Here is a 15058-nt window from a genome sequence, read left to right as displayed (position 1 = left end):
GCACTGTAATGTTATGTCTAGCAGATGCAAACCATAATGTTTCCTCCGTGTCTTGTTTTATGGATTATGCCCAAATTTGTGAATGCCCCAGCTGCTGACAACAAGGACTGTTTGGAAGAAAAGCTAATTGCAGAGTGAACACGGTCTAAAATTAGATTTGGCAACTGACCGTTCTGCAGCTCCAAGTAGACTCCGAGCAGAATGGCTTCCGGTGGAATCTCCTTAGTGTTCAACATGGATGCAGCCTGAGAAAGACAGCAAACAAGATGAAGTGTAAGACTGTACGAACTACAACAACTTGGCAAAGCAAACTCAAAGGCAAGTAACTTCTTCAGAACAATCTGCTTTTGAGATATAAGATCTCCTGGGGAAACTACATCCTACGCGGGAATGAATTTAAACTACAGTACTGTGGCACAGACGAATAAAATAAAGAAATGTTGGGAAAAGTACAATTAGTGCCGTTTGATTTGCACTTCAAGGACCCAACTGCTGTCAGGCGACTATTGACCGCCACGGTTACCTGTTGAAGGCACTTGCGGGCTTTGTCATATTCGCTTCGTAAGCAGTACGTGCTGCCCAGGTTGAAGAGCATCATGGCCCGAGCTGAAGTCACACTGCTGGGATAACAGAGAGGGGTCTGCTTGCCAGCTGCAAAGAAAGGAAATACACAAACAATTTTTAAAAAAATAAAAATCAATCAATCAATAAAATACATCTCTTCCTTGAAAATTCCTAAACGTACTCGGATTCGTCATTATATTTGGGTTGGTGTGGGGGGGGGGGGGGGGGGGGGAAGGTCAAAGTAAAATGTACTTACAAGATTCAACCGTTTCATCTCCTTTATCGGAACCTGCTGAGAAAAACAAGATGCAATTCAAATTTACTCGTCGGAAAAGTCTTAAAGGGTGAGTAATTCATCGCGAATGACATCTGGAAAAAGCAAAATGAGCCTACAGACAACGCTTAAAATGAATTTGATTCATAACGTGCCAGGTGGAAGATATAAAACAAAAAGATCAAGATCAATCATTTCAAAACTTTTTCCAACAATAATGTGACCTACAATTTGTACAACTCAATTCAAACGCAAATCTTTTAGACGGGAAGTAAAAGTTAAAAAAACCTATGTGGTTCCACAAGTGGGCACAAAGCCTACGAGAACAGCTGAACTTTATTTGGGGTTAACGAGTCGCACTTTAAACGATGGCAGTTGTGTGCCGACTCCCATTTAACACGAGTTTGAAAGTAATTGGTCAATTCTGAACACATGCCCAGTTATAAGAGGGTGAGTTGGAGGGGGTTCAGTTTCTAGTCTCTTCCCGATGAATTTTTCTTTAGAGGTTTATGAGCACAGACTTCCTCCATCGTGGAAAGATATCCATCAATCCATCCATCAAAAAGTAAAATCTGAGAAACAATTATCGGTGGGGGTATTCTCGCATACATGCGGGCGCACACAGACTCTCTCTCTCTCTCTATAGATATATATATATACATATATATTATATACAGTGGGTACAGAAAGTATTCAGACCCCCCTTAAATGTTTCACTCTGTTATATCGCAGCCATTTGCTAAAATCATTTAAGTTCATTTTTTCCGCCTCATTAATGTACACACAGCACCCCATATTGACATTAAAAAAAAAAAAACAGAATTGTTGTAATATTTGCAGATTTATGAAAAAGAAAAAGTGAAATATCACACAGCCATAAGTATTCAGACCCTTTGCTCAGTATTTAGTAGAAGCCCCCTTTTGAGTTACGACAGCCATGATTCTTTTTGGGAATGATGCAATGAGTTTTTCACACCTGGATTTGGGGATCCTCTGCCATTCCTCCTTGCAGATCCTCTCCAGTTCGGTCAGATTGGATGGTGAATGTTGGTGGACAGCCATTTTCAGGTCTCTCCAGAGATGCTCAATTGGGTTTAAGTCAGTGTTCTGGCTGGGGCATTCAAGAACAGTCACGGAGTTGTTCTGAAGCCACTCCTTCGTTATTTTAGCTGTGTGCTTAGGGTCATTGTCTTGTTGTCCTGAGCAGGTTTTTGTCCAGGATATCCCTGTACTTGGTTGAATTCTTCTTTCCTTCGATTGGAACCAGTCGTCCTGTCCCTGCAGCTGAAAAACACCCCCAACAGCATGTTGCTTCCACCGCCATGCTTCACTGTTGAGACTGTATTGGACAGGTGATGAGCAGTGCCTGGTTTTCTACACACATACCGCTAAGAATTAAGGCAAAAAAGTTCTATCTTGGTCTCATCAGACCAGAGAATCTTATTTCTCACCATCTTGGAATCCTTCAGATGGTTTTTAGCAAACTCCATGCGGGCTTTCATGTGTCTTGCACTGAGGAGAGGCTTCCATCGGGCCACTCTGCCATAAAGCCCCGACTTGTGGAGGGCTGCCGTGATGGTTGACTTTCTAGAACTTTCTCCCATTTCCCGACTGCATCTCTGGAGCTCAGCCACAGTGATCTTTGGGTTCTTCTTTACCTCTCTCACCAAGACTCTTCTCCCCCGATTGCTCAGTTTGGCCAGACGGCCAGCTCTGGGAAGGGTTCTGGTCGTACCAAAGGTCGAACCTTAAGTGTAGCAGAAATTATTTTGTAACCTTGGCCAGATCTGTGCCTTGCCACAATTCTGTCTCTGAGCTCTTCAGGCAGTTCTTTTGACCTCATGATTCTCATTTGCTTTGACATGCACTATGAGCTGTAAGGTCTTATAGAGACAGGTGTCTGGCTTTCCTAAGCAAGTCCAATCAGTATAATCAAACGCAGCTGGACTCCAATGAAGGTGTAGAACCATCTCAAGGATGATCAGAAGAAATGGACAGCACCCGAGTTAAATATATGAGTGTCACAGCAAAGGGTCTGAATACTTATGGCTGTATGATATTCACGCTTTTCGTTTTTAACAAATCTGCAAAAATTTCAAACAATTCTGTTTTTTTTTTCCTGTCAATATGAAGTGCTGTGTGTACATTGAGGAAAAAAATGAACTTAATTGATTTTAGCAAATGGCTGCAATATAACAAAGTGAAAGATTTAAGGGGGTCTGAATACTTTCCGTACCCACTGTATATATGCATTACATAAATGAATAATGTAACAAGTTACACAACTAATGTTAACTACGTCAGTAACAGACATGAAAACACAAAAGGCATGAAAAAGGTGACCAAAAAAGAAAAAACGTAGGGGAAGGTCTGGGGGGATCCCCCGGACTCCCGCAGAGAATTATTTAGATTTTAACAAATTAAGCAATCTGGAAAATAATTGTAAAAAAAAAAAAAAAAGTGTGCTTTGTGCTTCCGCTGGGATTACAACCAGGGCCACGACCCGCAGCACCTCAACGCGAAAAATACAAAAGACCAGTGCAACAAATACGACAACGGCTGATCTGATGAGCAAAAATGTTGCTTAAAAGTAAGTGTCGCAATAGAGGATGTCCGCTCCAGAGGTGGGTAGGGTAGCCAAATATTGTACTCAAGTAAGAGTACTGTTCTTGACAATAATGTGACTCACGTAAAAATAAAAAGTAGTCCTCCAAATAATTACTTGAGTAAGAGTACTGAGTAAATAATGAGTAACTTCGATTTTTTTTTTAACCACAGCTTGAACAAATTCAAATACAATTTGAATGTACAAATTCTGATGTTGCTGTGTGTGTGTGTGTGTATGCACAAAATTACAACACCACAACTGCAATTTACTGCATGGCGTTTTCTATAGTTATAAGTGATCTGAAATATCCACGTTAGGGCAGACAGTGCCAGACAAATACTCCAGTACATGAAAGCTGTTGTTTTTGTTCATTTAAATGTAATGCGGCGGCACGGTGGGCGACTGGTTAGAGCGTCAGCCTCACAGTTCTGAGGAGCGGGGTTCAATCCCCGGCCCTGCCTGGCCCGTGCCTGCGTGGGTTTTCTCCGGGCACTCCGGTTTCCTCCCACATCCCAAAAACAGGCATGTTGATTGAAAACTCTAAATTGCCCGCAGGTGTGAATGTGAGTGCTTGTTTGTTTGTATGTGCCCAGCGATTGGCTGGCATGTATGTGCCCAGCGTATGTATGTATGTGTTCCCAGCGTATGTTGTATGTGCCCAGCGATTGGCTGGCAATCAGTTCAGGGTGTACCCCGCCTCCTGCCCGATGATAGCTGGGATAGGCTCCAGCACGCCCGCGACCCTAGTGAGGAGAATCGCCTCAGAAGATGGATGGATGGATAAATGTAATGCTGTAATACTGTCTAAATGTGCGCCGTTGCCTTCAGGGTAACGACGACCTTCCCAAAATGGTGGCCACTTAGGCACGACGATCAGGCAACCTGGGTTATCTAGTGTTAATACCTGTGCCCAGGAAGCCCAATAGAAGACTTGTGAGGTCAATGTGACTTTCATGTGTCGTTTGAATGTGTTGACATTCCATCAAAGGCAATGCATTGATATTTGGCTGCCATGTTGAATGCTGGCACATTTCCAGGCCATGCATTGATGTGGTGGTCATGATGGCAGGAGTTCTATGTATTGTCGCATAGTGCTCTGCACAGAGAAAGAGAGAAAGAGAGAATGAAAGAAAGAAAGAGAGAGAGAGAAAGAAAGAAAGAGAGAGAGAGAGAGAGAGAGAGAGAGAGAGAGAGGCATGCCGGCGGTGTTAACTGAAAGAGGATTACAAAAATTCCAGACTCTCTGGAGTCTGGAACATGCTATGTTTGGTAGAGTAACATTTTTTTTTTGTCAAGCCATTCATCTCTGGCAACGGATTTAGAACTAAAAAGCACACTAATTCTTTGCGGCTCATGAAAGCGACCGTGCCTTGACTCACCTATGAGTACAACAATGTCTACACCAAGCACACCAGTATGGTGAGTTTGGATACATTTTAAAACTTTTCAAACATTGTCAAGCTTTTTTTATATTTATAATAACTTAGTACTGTACTGGACCTTTTAGGCCACAATAAAAGTACATAATCACCTTTTACTGTACAGTATACAGCTGTGAAAAAGAAAAATCTGCTAAGTCGACCAAAAAAATTGCTCAACACAAAAATTTCTGTCCCGAGGCAATAAATAAGTATTGGTAAAAGCATATGTGCGCCGCCCGGAACCATTTGGCTACACGGACATTTGTTGCAGACAGAGGCAATGTTGGGCCAGTGAAAAAAAATTGTCAAAAAAGATAGAGGAGCATTTATAAGAGATGAAGACACTATTAAATGTGTAATGTACATATAACATGTATGAGTGAGCTGAATGGTAGTTTGCTGTTTTTCTTAAAATGGGAATCGCTAGTGCGTTAATGCTAATCATGAATGCTAACCATTTAACAAAGGCTGATTTTGTTGTCGCAAATTCTGCAGAATTTATATCATACACTCAGTACAAACATAAAGTTTATGGATAGAAGTCCAGCCCTCATAAATGAGAATAAAATGCATGTTAGTAGTAAAAAAATTACCCTCTAAATAAGCAAAATTCCACTGATTAGCTGTAGTAAGACGTGCCAGCTGATTGTGATTACACGCATCTACAGTTAGTTGTTTGTGCAGTCACTATTGAGACAGTGCGGTGAGAGGTGTGTGCAGCTCCCAAGAGTTCAGTACGATCAATAACTGCAAACAGAAAGCTAGCATAGTAGGAATTAAGAGGATTTGTGCTGGCTTTTGTCTTACCCTTGTAACAATGGGCATACCATTGTTGTATTTTGTTTTATGCCTTTTTTTTTTAGTTTTCAAAGCTTGTAACTATTCCATCTTACTGTTTTATTTACATAGCTATATATTTATTTTGTTCCACTTCCTTCTCACTTTGTTCAAAAACTTGATGTGATAGAGAAAAACTGAGATCAGTTTTGGATTGCGCAACCCAAAATTTTGTTAAAAACAGCTGTCAGACCTAACTCAACAAAAATTGTGTTCCCCAGTGCGATTCCAAAAAGATTAGATAGTAACAGCCCTAGTATAGTAATGAGTCCATATGGCCACGAAAAAAGTGCTTCAATATAACGGACAATTTGCATTAACGGTCAACCACCCGCCCCTATTAGTCTGTTAAAACCAGGTTACACTGTATTTGTGTAATAAATATGTAAACTGTAAACAACTACATTTCCAAAGTAATGTTCCCAACAGTGCTTATAATGCGAAAAGCAGCAGACCTGGGTCTTGCTCACTAGTCAGCACCCCAATTGACACATCAGTGACATTGTCTGGGTTGAGGTGCATGATGGCATCGGAGATTCTCTCCAATGAAATGAGGGCCTCGGCTGCATAGAGGTGACCGAGGAACCTGAAGACAGAAGAGAATGATTCAAATCAAGATGCTACAGTGGTTGGGTTATGAGGTCAAGAAGCACTTTGCAAAACTTCCTGAGAGCTAGAGAAAGCCAAACATAGAACTTACTTGAGTGAGCCTGACACCTTGGCTTGATGAAGCAGTTTCTCAGCATGGTTTAAAGCCATCAGGTTGTCTCCTAGTGCTAATGCCACATAGGCACTACACGCCAAGATGGAACACCTACATATTAAACATAGCATTAGTACTGTATTTGCTTGGCCACAGGAAGATACAGATCCGTTAGTCAAAGTACCTGAGGTTTTCCACTTCCTGCTTTCTGAGAGGAGATGATGGTGCTGCAGAGAGTAATCTGTCAGCCTCCTGACCTTTCCCACTACACATCAGATGACGTTAATCAGAACACAAGATTGAGAAATATGAGCGCAGTTTCCAATGTAAACAAGCATACAACACACATTAAGGAAATTCACTCAAACTTGTCATTCGCTTGTCCTGAAAAAAGATAATTGTGGAAATACCTGTTCATATTGTAAGCGTTATGCACTTGTAAAAGAAATTCATATATAGTGGGTACGAAAAGTATTCAGACCCCCTTAAATATTGCACTCTTTGTTATATTGAAGCCATTTGCTAAAATAACTTATTTTTCCCCCCTCATTAATGTATACATAGCACCCCATATTGACATAAAAAAACGGAATTGTTGAAATTTTTGCAGATTAAAAAAAACCAACTGAAATATCACACAGCCATAGGTATTCTGACCCTTTGCTGTGACACTCATATTTAACTCAGGTGCTATCCATTTGTTCTGATCATCCTTGAGATGGTTCGACACCTTCATTGGAGTCCAGCTGCGTTTGATTGAACTGACTGGACTTGATCAGGAAAGCCACACACCTGTCTATATAAGACCATACAGCTCACAGTTCATGTCAGAGAATCAAATGAGAATCATGAGGTCAAAGGAACTACCTGAAGACCTCAGAGACAGAATTGTGGAAAGGCACATATCTGGCCAAGGTAACAAAAAAATGTCTGCTGCTCTTAAGGTTCCTAACAGTACAGCGGCCTCCATAATCCTTAAATGGAAGACGTTTGGGACGGCCAGAACCCTTCCTATAGCTGGCCGTCCTGCCAAACCTGAGCAATCAGGGGAGATGAGCCTTGGTGAGAGCGGTAAAGAAGAACCCAAAGATCACTGTGGCTGAGCTCCAGAGATGCAGTCGGGAAATGGGAGAAAGTTCTAGAAAGTCAACCATCATTGCAGCCCTCCACCAGTCGGGGCTTTATGGCAGAGTGGCCCGACGGAAGCCTCTCCTCAGTGCAAGACACATGAAAGCCCGCATGGAGTTTGCTAAAAAACAGTAGAAGTTCTCTAATATGGTGAGAAATAAGATTCTCTGCTCTGATGAGACCAAGATAGAACTTTTTGGCCTTAACTCTAAGCGGTATGTGAGAAAACCGGACAATGCTCATTACCTGTCCAATACAGTGAAACATGGTGGTGGCAGCAACATGCTGTGGGTGTGTTTTTCAGCTGCAGGGACAGGACGACTGTTTGCAATCGAAGGAAAGATGAATGCAGCCAAGTACAGGGATATCCTGGATGAAAACCTTCTCCAGAGTGCTCAGGCACTCAGACAGGGTCGAAGGTTCACCTTCCAACAAGACAATAGTGATCGGACAAAGAACACTGGTGCGCCAGTGAAACCCCGTATTGCTGCGTGTAATGTATTCAGAAAAACGTCATGTGACTGCTACAGGAAGTATGTCGTTTGTATGTGCTGCGACAAATTGTGTTTATAAGGAAACAAACTGTATCGACATGTTGCGGATTTGTTGGATGGAGTGTTGCTGTTGCTGTTGGATTTTGGCTTGCCCTCACCTTGTTCCACTACTTCATGGATCGTTCCAAGAAGTTTTCCAGAGTCTGGAATAATTTTGATCTTTTGACACCAAATAAGGTAAATATTTTCCTCCTTTGGACATTGTTTACTGTTAGTTTTTAAATTAAATAATATTATATAATATTTTCTGGTAAGGGGTTTGAATTATTTTCAGATAAATTAACTTTTTATTTGATTGTAGGTGAAGTGTCGGCTCTGCTCCACAGAGCTATCTTACATCCATAGGAGCACTTCATCATACATTTGTTCATAAACTAACGATTAACAAAGAATTATTTCAAAAATATTTGTTAGGGGGCGGCGCGGCGGCTGACTGGTTGGAGCGTCTGCCTCAGTTCTGAGGACACGGGGTTCAATCCCCGGCCCCGCCTGTGTGCAATTTGCATTTTCTTCCCGTGCCTGCGTGGGTTTTCTCCGGCCACTCTGGTTTCCTCCCACATCCCAAAAACATGCATGCGAGGTTAATTGAAGACTCTAAATTGCCCGTAGTTGTGAATGTGAGTGCGAATGGTTGTTTGTTTCTATGTGCCCTGCGATTGGCTGGCAACCGGTTCAGGGTGTACCCCGCCTCCTGCCCGATGACAACTGGGATAAGCTCCAGCACTACCGCGACTCTTGTGAGCATAAGCGGCTCAGAAAATTGATGGATATTTGTTAGGGCACAATCTCTGGAAACCTCTTGATATGGAGGTTGAGGAGAACAAGATGACCTCTAATACTACAGCTGATTCCATCATTGAAATCCAAGGTTATCTGGCTGAAAGCAACACACCCAGAACAAGACCCGTTACAATATTGGAAAAATAACCAGAAAACATATCCACACCGTTATCAAGTCGCAGTTACATTTTTATGCTCACCAGTCTTCATCTGTACCCTGTGACAGAGTTTTTGCTAAAGGCAGGGGAACTGGTGTCTAAGAGGAGAAATCGCTTCGGAGCAAAGAAACTTCAAAAACTTTTGTTCCTCAATAAAAATGCATAAATGAATACATTTTTAGTCTGATATTTCGTATGATTGAACACTGAAGTTAACAAAATTCCATACATAAGTTAAACATTTTAACTGAATTTTATGAGACAAATTTGCTATATTTTACATAACCACTCATTTTAGCCTTTACACAAACAAGGTTTTAAGCAAATTTTAAACTCTTCTCATGAACAACTCAGCAAACAAACTGAGCAAATGAAATTATACAATGAGATAATATTTTAAGTAAAGGACTAGCGATTAAATATTTTACAGGCTGATGTTGGGTTTGTAGCTGTAAGCTTTTCCATCTTATTTCCATTTTGTTTACCTGCAATGATTTTAGAACTACTGCAGGCGTCACGATTGAGTGATCAACACAGTGTCAATACATTGCCGATACAGTTTGTGCAGTGTCAATACACTCCTTGAGGTCTCATCATCCCATCACTACAATGACCCTAAGCACACAGCAAAAATAACGAAGGAGTGGCTTCAGAACAATTCCGTGACTGTTCTTGAATTCCCCAGTCAGTGCACTGACTTAAGCCCAATTGAGCATCTCTGGAGAGACCTGAAAATGGCTGCCCACCAACGTTCACCATCCAACCTAACAGAACTGGAGAGGATCTGCAAGGTGGAATGGCAGAGCATCCCCAAATCCAGGTGTGAAAAACTTGTTGCATCATTTCCAAAAAGATTCATGGCTGTATTAGCTCAAAAGGGGGCTTCGACTAAATACTGAGCGAAGGGTCTGAATACTTATGGCTGTGTGATATTTCAGTTTTTCTTTTTTTAATAAATCTGCACAAATTTCAAAAAATCTGTTTTTTGCTGTCAAAATGGGGTACTGTGTGTACATTAATGAGGAGTAAAAAAATGAACTTCAATGATTTTAGCAAATGGCTGCAATATAACAAAGAGTGAAAGATTTAAGGGGGTCTGAATACTTTCCGTAAGTAATGTATGAATGCTGGCTTGATCATATCAAACATGCAAACACCAAAGGCATGAAAAAGGTGACATAAAACATCGTAGGGGGGACTGGGGGGGGATCTCCAGAAAAATAAAATAAATTAAGAAATTTGGAAGACTATGAAGAGTACAATAAGGCAAAATTAAAAAAAATTCTTCACGCAGAAAAACATTTATTTACACCGCTCAAGTACATGTTGATGGACAAATTTAAGATAAAAATTAAATTTGCCTCATTTCTTTGCTTTTTTGTTTTGGCCTCCAACTTGAGCCAGGCCCATCTCCACCTGCACCTAATGCCTGCTTAAAGCTGTGCCACATGAATACTATCCTCCTCTTTAAGCACTCTCATTCTGGAAAAGACAACTAAAATCATTGTCTGTTTCAGGTCATTTGTCACTATTACCAACTTCAAAGGCTAATCCCAAGACATGCAAACACCAAAGGCATGAAAAGGTGACCAAAAAAACAAAAACTTTGTAGGGTGGGTTTGGGGGGATCCCCCGGGGCCCCCCACAGAGATTTTAACATAAATTAAGCAATCTGGAGGACTCTGAAGAGTACAATAAGGCAACATTTTCTTCACGCAGAAAACAATTTCTTTACACTGCTCAAGTACATGTTGCAGAAATTTAAGATTAAAATTAAATTTGCCTCATTTCTTGTCTTTTTTGTTCTGGCCTCTAACTTGAGCCAGCCACATCTCCACCTGGACCTGATGCCTGGTTAAAGCTGTGCCACATGAATAGCATTATTCTGGAAAATAATTGACTAAAATCATTGTTTGTTTCACTTATTTTCACTATTAGCAACTTCAAAGGCTAATCCCAAATGCATCCTCCAGCAAAATATTAAGTATAGTATTTTCCGTTTTTATTGGCCATTTCCGAATTTGAATTTAGTTCATTCTGTTGTGACATAATTCCTAACATCGATCCGTCGCTTAATAAATTTACCATTTACATACGTAAACTAATACGATAATTGTAGGCGCATTTCCGAATTAATACAAGATGTACTAGCGGAGCAACTCTTGTCGCCGATGTTACGTGTGCTTCGCAGTAACGCTGGTACCGCAACCAGGGCCATGGCCCGCAGCACCTTCAATGCGAAAATACAAAAGACCAGTGCAACAAATACGACACAAGCTGATCTGATGAGCAAAAATGTAAACGTAAGACTAGCAATAGAGGATGTCCGCTCCAGTGGGTAGAGTAGGCAAATATTGTACTCAAGTAAGAGTACTGTTACTTGACAATAATGTGACTCAAGTAAAAAGTAGTCCTCCAAAAATTACTTGAGTAAAAACTACACAGTGAATTACTCAAGTACTGAGTAAATAGTAACTTCAGATTTTTTTTTTTTTTTAACCACAGCATGAACAACGAAAAAATAAATTACAAAATAAAATGCAAATTCTGATGTTCCCGCATGTGTGGGTGTATGTGTATGCACAGTCAAAGTCAAAAGCACAGTCTGCTAAATTGTCTGCAATTTACTGCTTTCCAAAGTTATAAGTGAGGTTAAATATTCACGTTTGGGCAGACAGTGCCAGACAAATACAACAATACATGAAAGATCTTGTTTTTGTTGTCTAAACGTAAACAAGAGTAGCGCGCCGTTGCCTGCATGGTAAAGATGGTCTTCCCAAAATGGTGGCCACTTAAGCACGACCATCAGCTGGCTTATCTAGTGCCAATAACTATATAGGCGACTGATTTGCATGTCTGATATATAGCTTTTGGATTTAAAAGTAGTGATAAGTCTCATGGTCATAGGGGCCTTAGAGGTGTATGTTCACAGTCTGGCCTCAGGGCTATCGATAAAACGTATGCGACCCTGATCATCAAGGTTGCCCATCGATGGTCAAAAAAATATTGGTAAAAAGATATATGGGGCTAATCTTCACTACATCAAAGTTGTCGTAGTGCTAGCATCTATACTAACTTTATTGTTCATTTTGTTTGCAGTGATTTTGTTCAGAGAATATGTATTTCAGAACCCGAGATCATAATATAGTCTAGTTGAACTCGTGTTCAGTTTTTAACTGGATATTAGCTACTTAGAAAATGGTCAGATGTATTGTCGTGTAACTGTCTACAACTGTAGGGGAATCCCTACAGGAAAACAAAACTTGCTGTTGCTTGTTTATTTTGTTTATGTTGAAACAACCAAAAACCAAAAAAACTCACGATATGCTTTCTGCACACAGCCATTTATAATTGTCCAATAAATAGTGGTGTGTGCGGTTGGAGAAAAAAAGCAGGTGAACCCTAGGCCTGCCACAATTACTACTATACAGTGGGTACGGAAAGTATTCAGACCCCCTTAAATTATATTGCAGCCATTTTCTAAAATCATTTAAGTTCATTTTTTCCCTCATTAATGTACACACAGCACCCATATTGACAGGAAAAAAACAGAATTGTTGACATTTTTGCATATTTATTTAAAAAGAAAAAGTGAAATATCACACAGCCATAAGTATTCAGACCCTTTGCTCAGTATTTAGTCGAAGCCCCCTTTTGAGCTAATACAGCCATGAATCTTTTTGGGAATGATGCAACACGTTTTTCACACCTGGATTTGGGAATCCTCTGCCATTCCACCTTGCAGATCCTCTCCAGTTCTGTCAGGTTGAATGGTGAACGTTGGTGGGCAGCCATTTTCAGGTCTCTCCAGAGATGCTCAATTGGGTTTAAGTCAGGGCTCTAGCTGGGCCATTCAAGAACAGTCACTAAGTTGTTCTGAAGCCACTCCTTCGTTATTTTAACTGTGTGCTTAGGGTCATTGTCTTGTTGGAAGGTGAACCTTCGGCCCAGTCTGAGGTCCTGAGCACTTTGGAGAAGGTTTTCGTCCAGGATATCCCTGTAATTGGCCGCATTCATCTTTCCTGCAATTGTAACCAGTCGTCCTGTCCCTGCAACTGAAAAACACCCCCACAGCATGATGCTGCCACCACCATGGTTCACTGTTGGGACTGTATTGGACAGGTGATGAGCAGTGCCTGGTTTTATCCATACATATCGCTTAGAATTAAGGCCAAAAAGTTTTATCTTGGTCTCATCAGACTAGTACTTCAGGTGTTTTTTTTAAGCAAACTTCATGCAGGCTTTTATGTGTCTTGCACTGAGAGGAGGCTTCCGTCGGGCCACTCTGCCATAAAGCCCCAACTAGTGGAGGGGCTGCAGTAATGGTTGACCCTCTAGAACTTTCTCCCATCTCCCGACTGCATCGCTGGAGTGCAGCCACAGTGATCTTTGGGTTCTTCTTTACCTCTTTCACCAAGGCTCTTCTCCCCCGATTGTTCAGTTTGGCCGGATGACCAGCTCTAGGAAGGGTTCTTCTCGTCCCAAACGTCTTCCATTTAAGGATTATGGTGGCCACTGTGCTCTTAGGAACCTTAAGTGCAGCAGAAATGTTTTTGTAACCTTGGTCCGATCTGTGCCTTGCCACAATTCTGTCTCTGAGCTCTTCAGACAGTTCCTTTGACCTCATGATTCTCATTTGCTCTGACATACACTGAGCTGTAGGGTCTTATATAGACAGGTGTGTGGCTTGCCTAATCAAGTCCAATCAGTATATTCAAACACAGCTGGACTCCAATGAAGGTGTAGAACCATCTCAAGGATCATCAGAAGAAATGGACAGCACCCAAGTTAAATATATGAGTGTAAAAGAAAAATGTATGCAGCGATTCCTGGATATTTTTAAACGTGTTGGACTGTACTTTTTTTGTAGATAGTCAGTTGTTGCTATATTCCAATATTTTCTGATACCCTTTCACCATTACGTGAGCGTGGCCTGCTAATTAGCACAAGCCTGCTATTAGCCACAATACCAGCAATCAAGATGCCTCCATTTTCCAATGAGAACTATCACGGACTGCTGCAGAGGATGTCTTACCTGGAAACGAAAATCTACAATCTTGAAGTGTACGTGGATGTAAATGGACAGTCGGGGAATGAAACCACTCTACCGATGTCTCAAAATGGTGAGCAGAATTGTGCTAACTGACAACCACTTAGCTCAACAAAGAGGATCGATGTGGACTGTTGAAACGGTAATAGTACATCCAGCAGTTCTCTCTGCTATTTACTGGGAGCAAAGCCCAAAGATATGTGACAACATCTAAACCACAACACCAGCAGATTGCTGAGGAATCCGGCTGGCCTGCGTTGCGGGCTGCTTCAAGCCCGAGTGACCGGCCGTGGATGGTCGCTACAGCGAAGGGCAAGAAAAAAAGGACGCTAGTCAATGCAAAACATTGACATCAGACAAATAGATTTGAACCACTTTTACAAGACCCTGGCCAAGAATGCTCATCCCCACCACCACTGAAATGTATGAAACTAAATCATACAAGAAAAAAATGGCACCCCAAACGTTAATAGTTGGTGATGGAGCTGTCAAGGGTGTGAAATGTTTTTGCAGTGAGAAGAACACCAAAGTACTGTGTTTTACCAATGACATGGTGTCTGATATCTCAAAAAATATCCTGGAGATCACGAATCAACACCAAACTGTGAAATATGTCATTATACACACAGGGGCCCTGGATGTTCTCAAGCAGCAATCAGAGGTACTGAAGCGAGATTTCATTGATCTCCTAACAAAAGTGCAATGGACGTTTCTCTAGTGGCTCAAAGAAGCGTGTACTGCACTATCCGTGGGTTTCATTGACAATTTCTGCGTTTTTTGTGAGTGCAGACATCTTTACAAGGCAGACGGTTTCAGTCTAAATAGACAGGGGGTTAAGTTATTGGCTGCCAACATTTTTTACTGTGTACGTCATTCAGCGGCCCGAAAAGAAAACACTGGCCTTGGTGACACGGCTGAATGACAAAAAGATGCAGTTGTTCCCAAACATTCGGGGGAACAGGAGATAAGGCGACACGAGCC

The 15058-nt window shown here is 41.3% G+C and overlaps 1 protein-coding gene across 5 annotated transcripts in view; it reads right to left on the bottom strand.

The window, feature by feature from the left end:
• Positions 1 to 15058, bottom strand: part of cnot10 (CCR4-NOT transcription complex, subunit 10) — a 49698-nt gene that overhangs the window by 2383 nt on the left and 32257 nt on the right. For 3 of the 5 annotated variants that reach the window (XM_061673656.1, XM_061673653.1, XM_061673655.1), the window contains 6 exons: positions 6592 to 6672; positions 6405 to 6518; positions 6160 to 6290; positions 821 to 856; positions 524 to 651; positions 170 to 245 (listed from right to left, as the gene is read on the bottom strand). In XM_061673656.1, coding sequence (XP_061529640.1) covers positions 170 to 245; positions 524 to 651; positions 821 to 856; positions 6160 to 6290; positions 6405 to 6518; positions 6592 to 6672 — 566 coding nt within the window. Of the gene's footprint in view, positions 1 to 169; positions 246 to 523; positions 652 to 820; positions 857 to 3306; positions 4543 to 6159; positions 6291 to 6404; positions 6519 to 6591; positions 6673 to 15058 lie in introns of those variants that run through there. The other 2 variants (XM_061673654.1, XM_061673657.1) reach the window with 2 other exon arrangements.

This window comes from Phycodurus eques, chromosome 4 (assembly GCF_024500275.1).
Source record: "Phycodurus eques isolate BA_2022a chromosome 4, UOR_Pequ_1.1, whole genome shotgun sequence".
Lineage (NCBI taxonomy): Eukaryota > Metazoa > Chordata > Actinopteri > Syngnathiformes > Syngnathidae > Phycodurus > Phycodurus eques.
The sequence above is the reverse complement of the archived record's forward strand: the minus strand, read 5'-3'. Positions and strand labels throughout refer to the sequence as shown.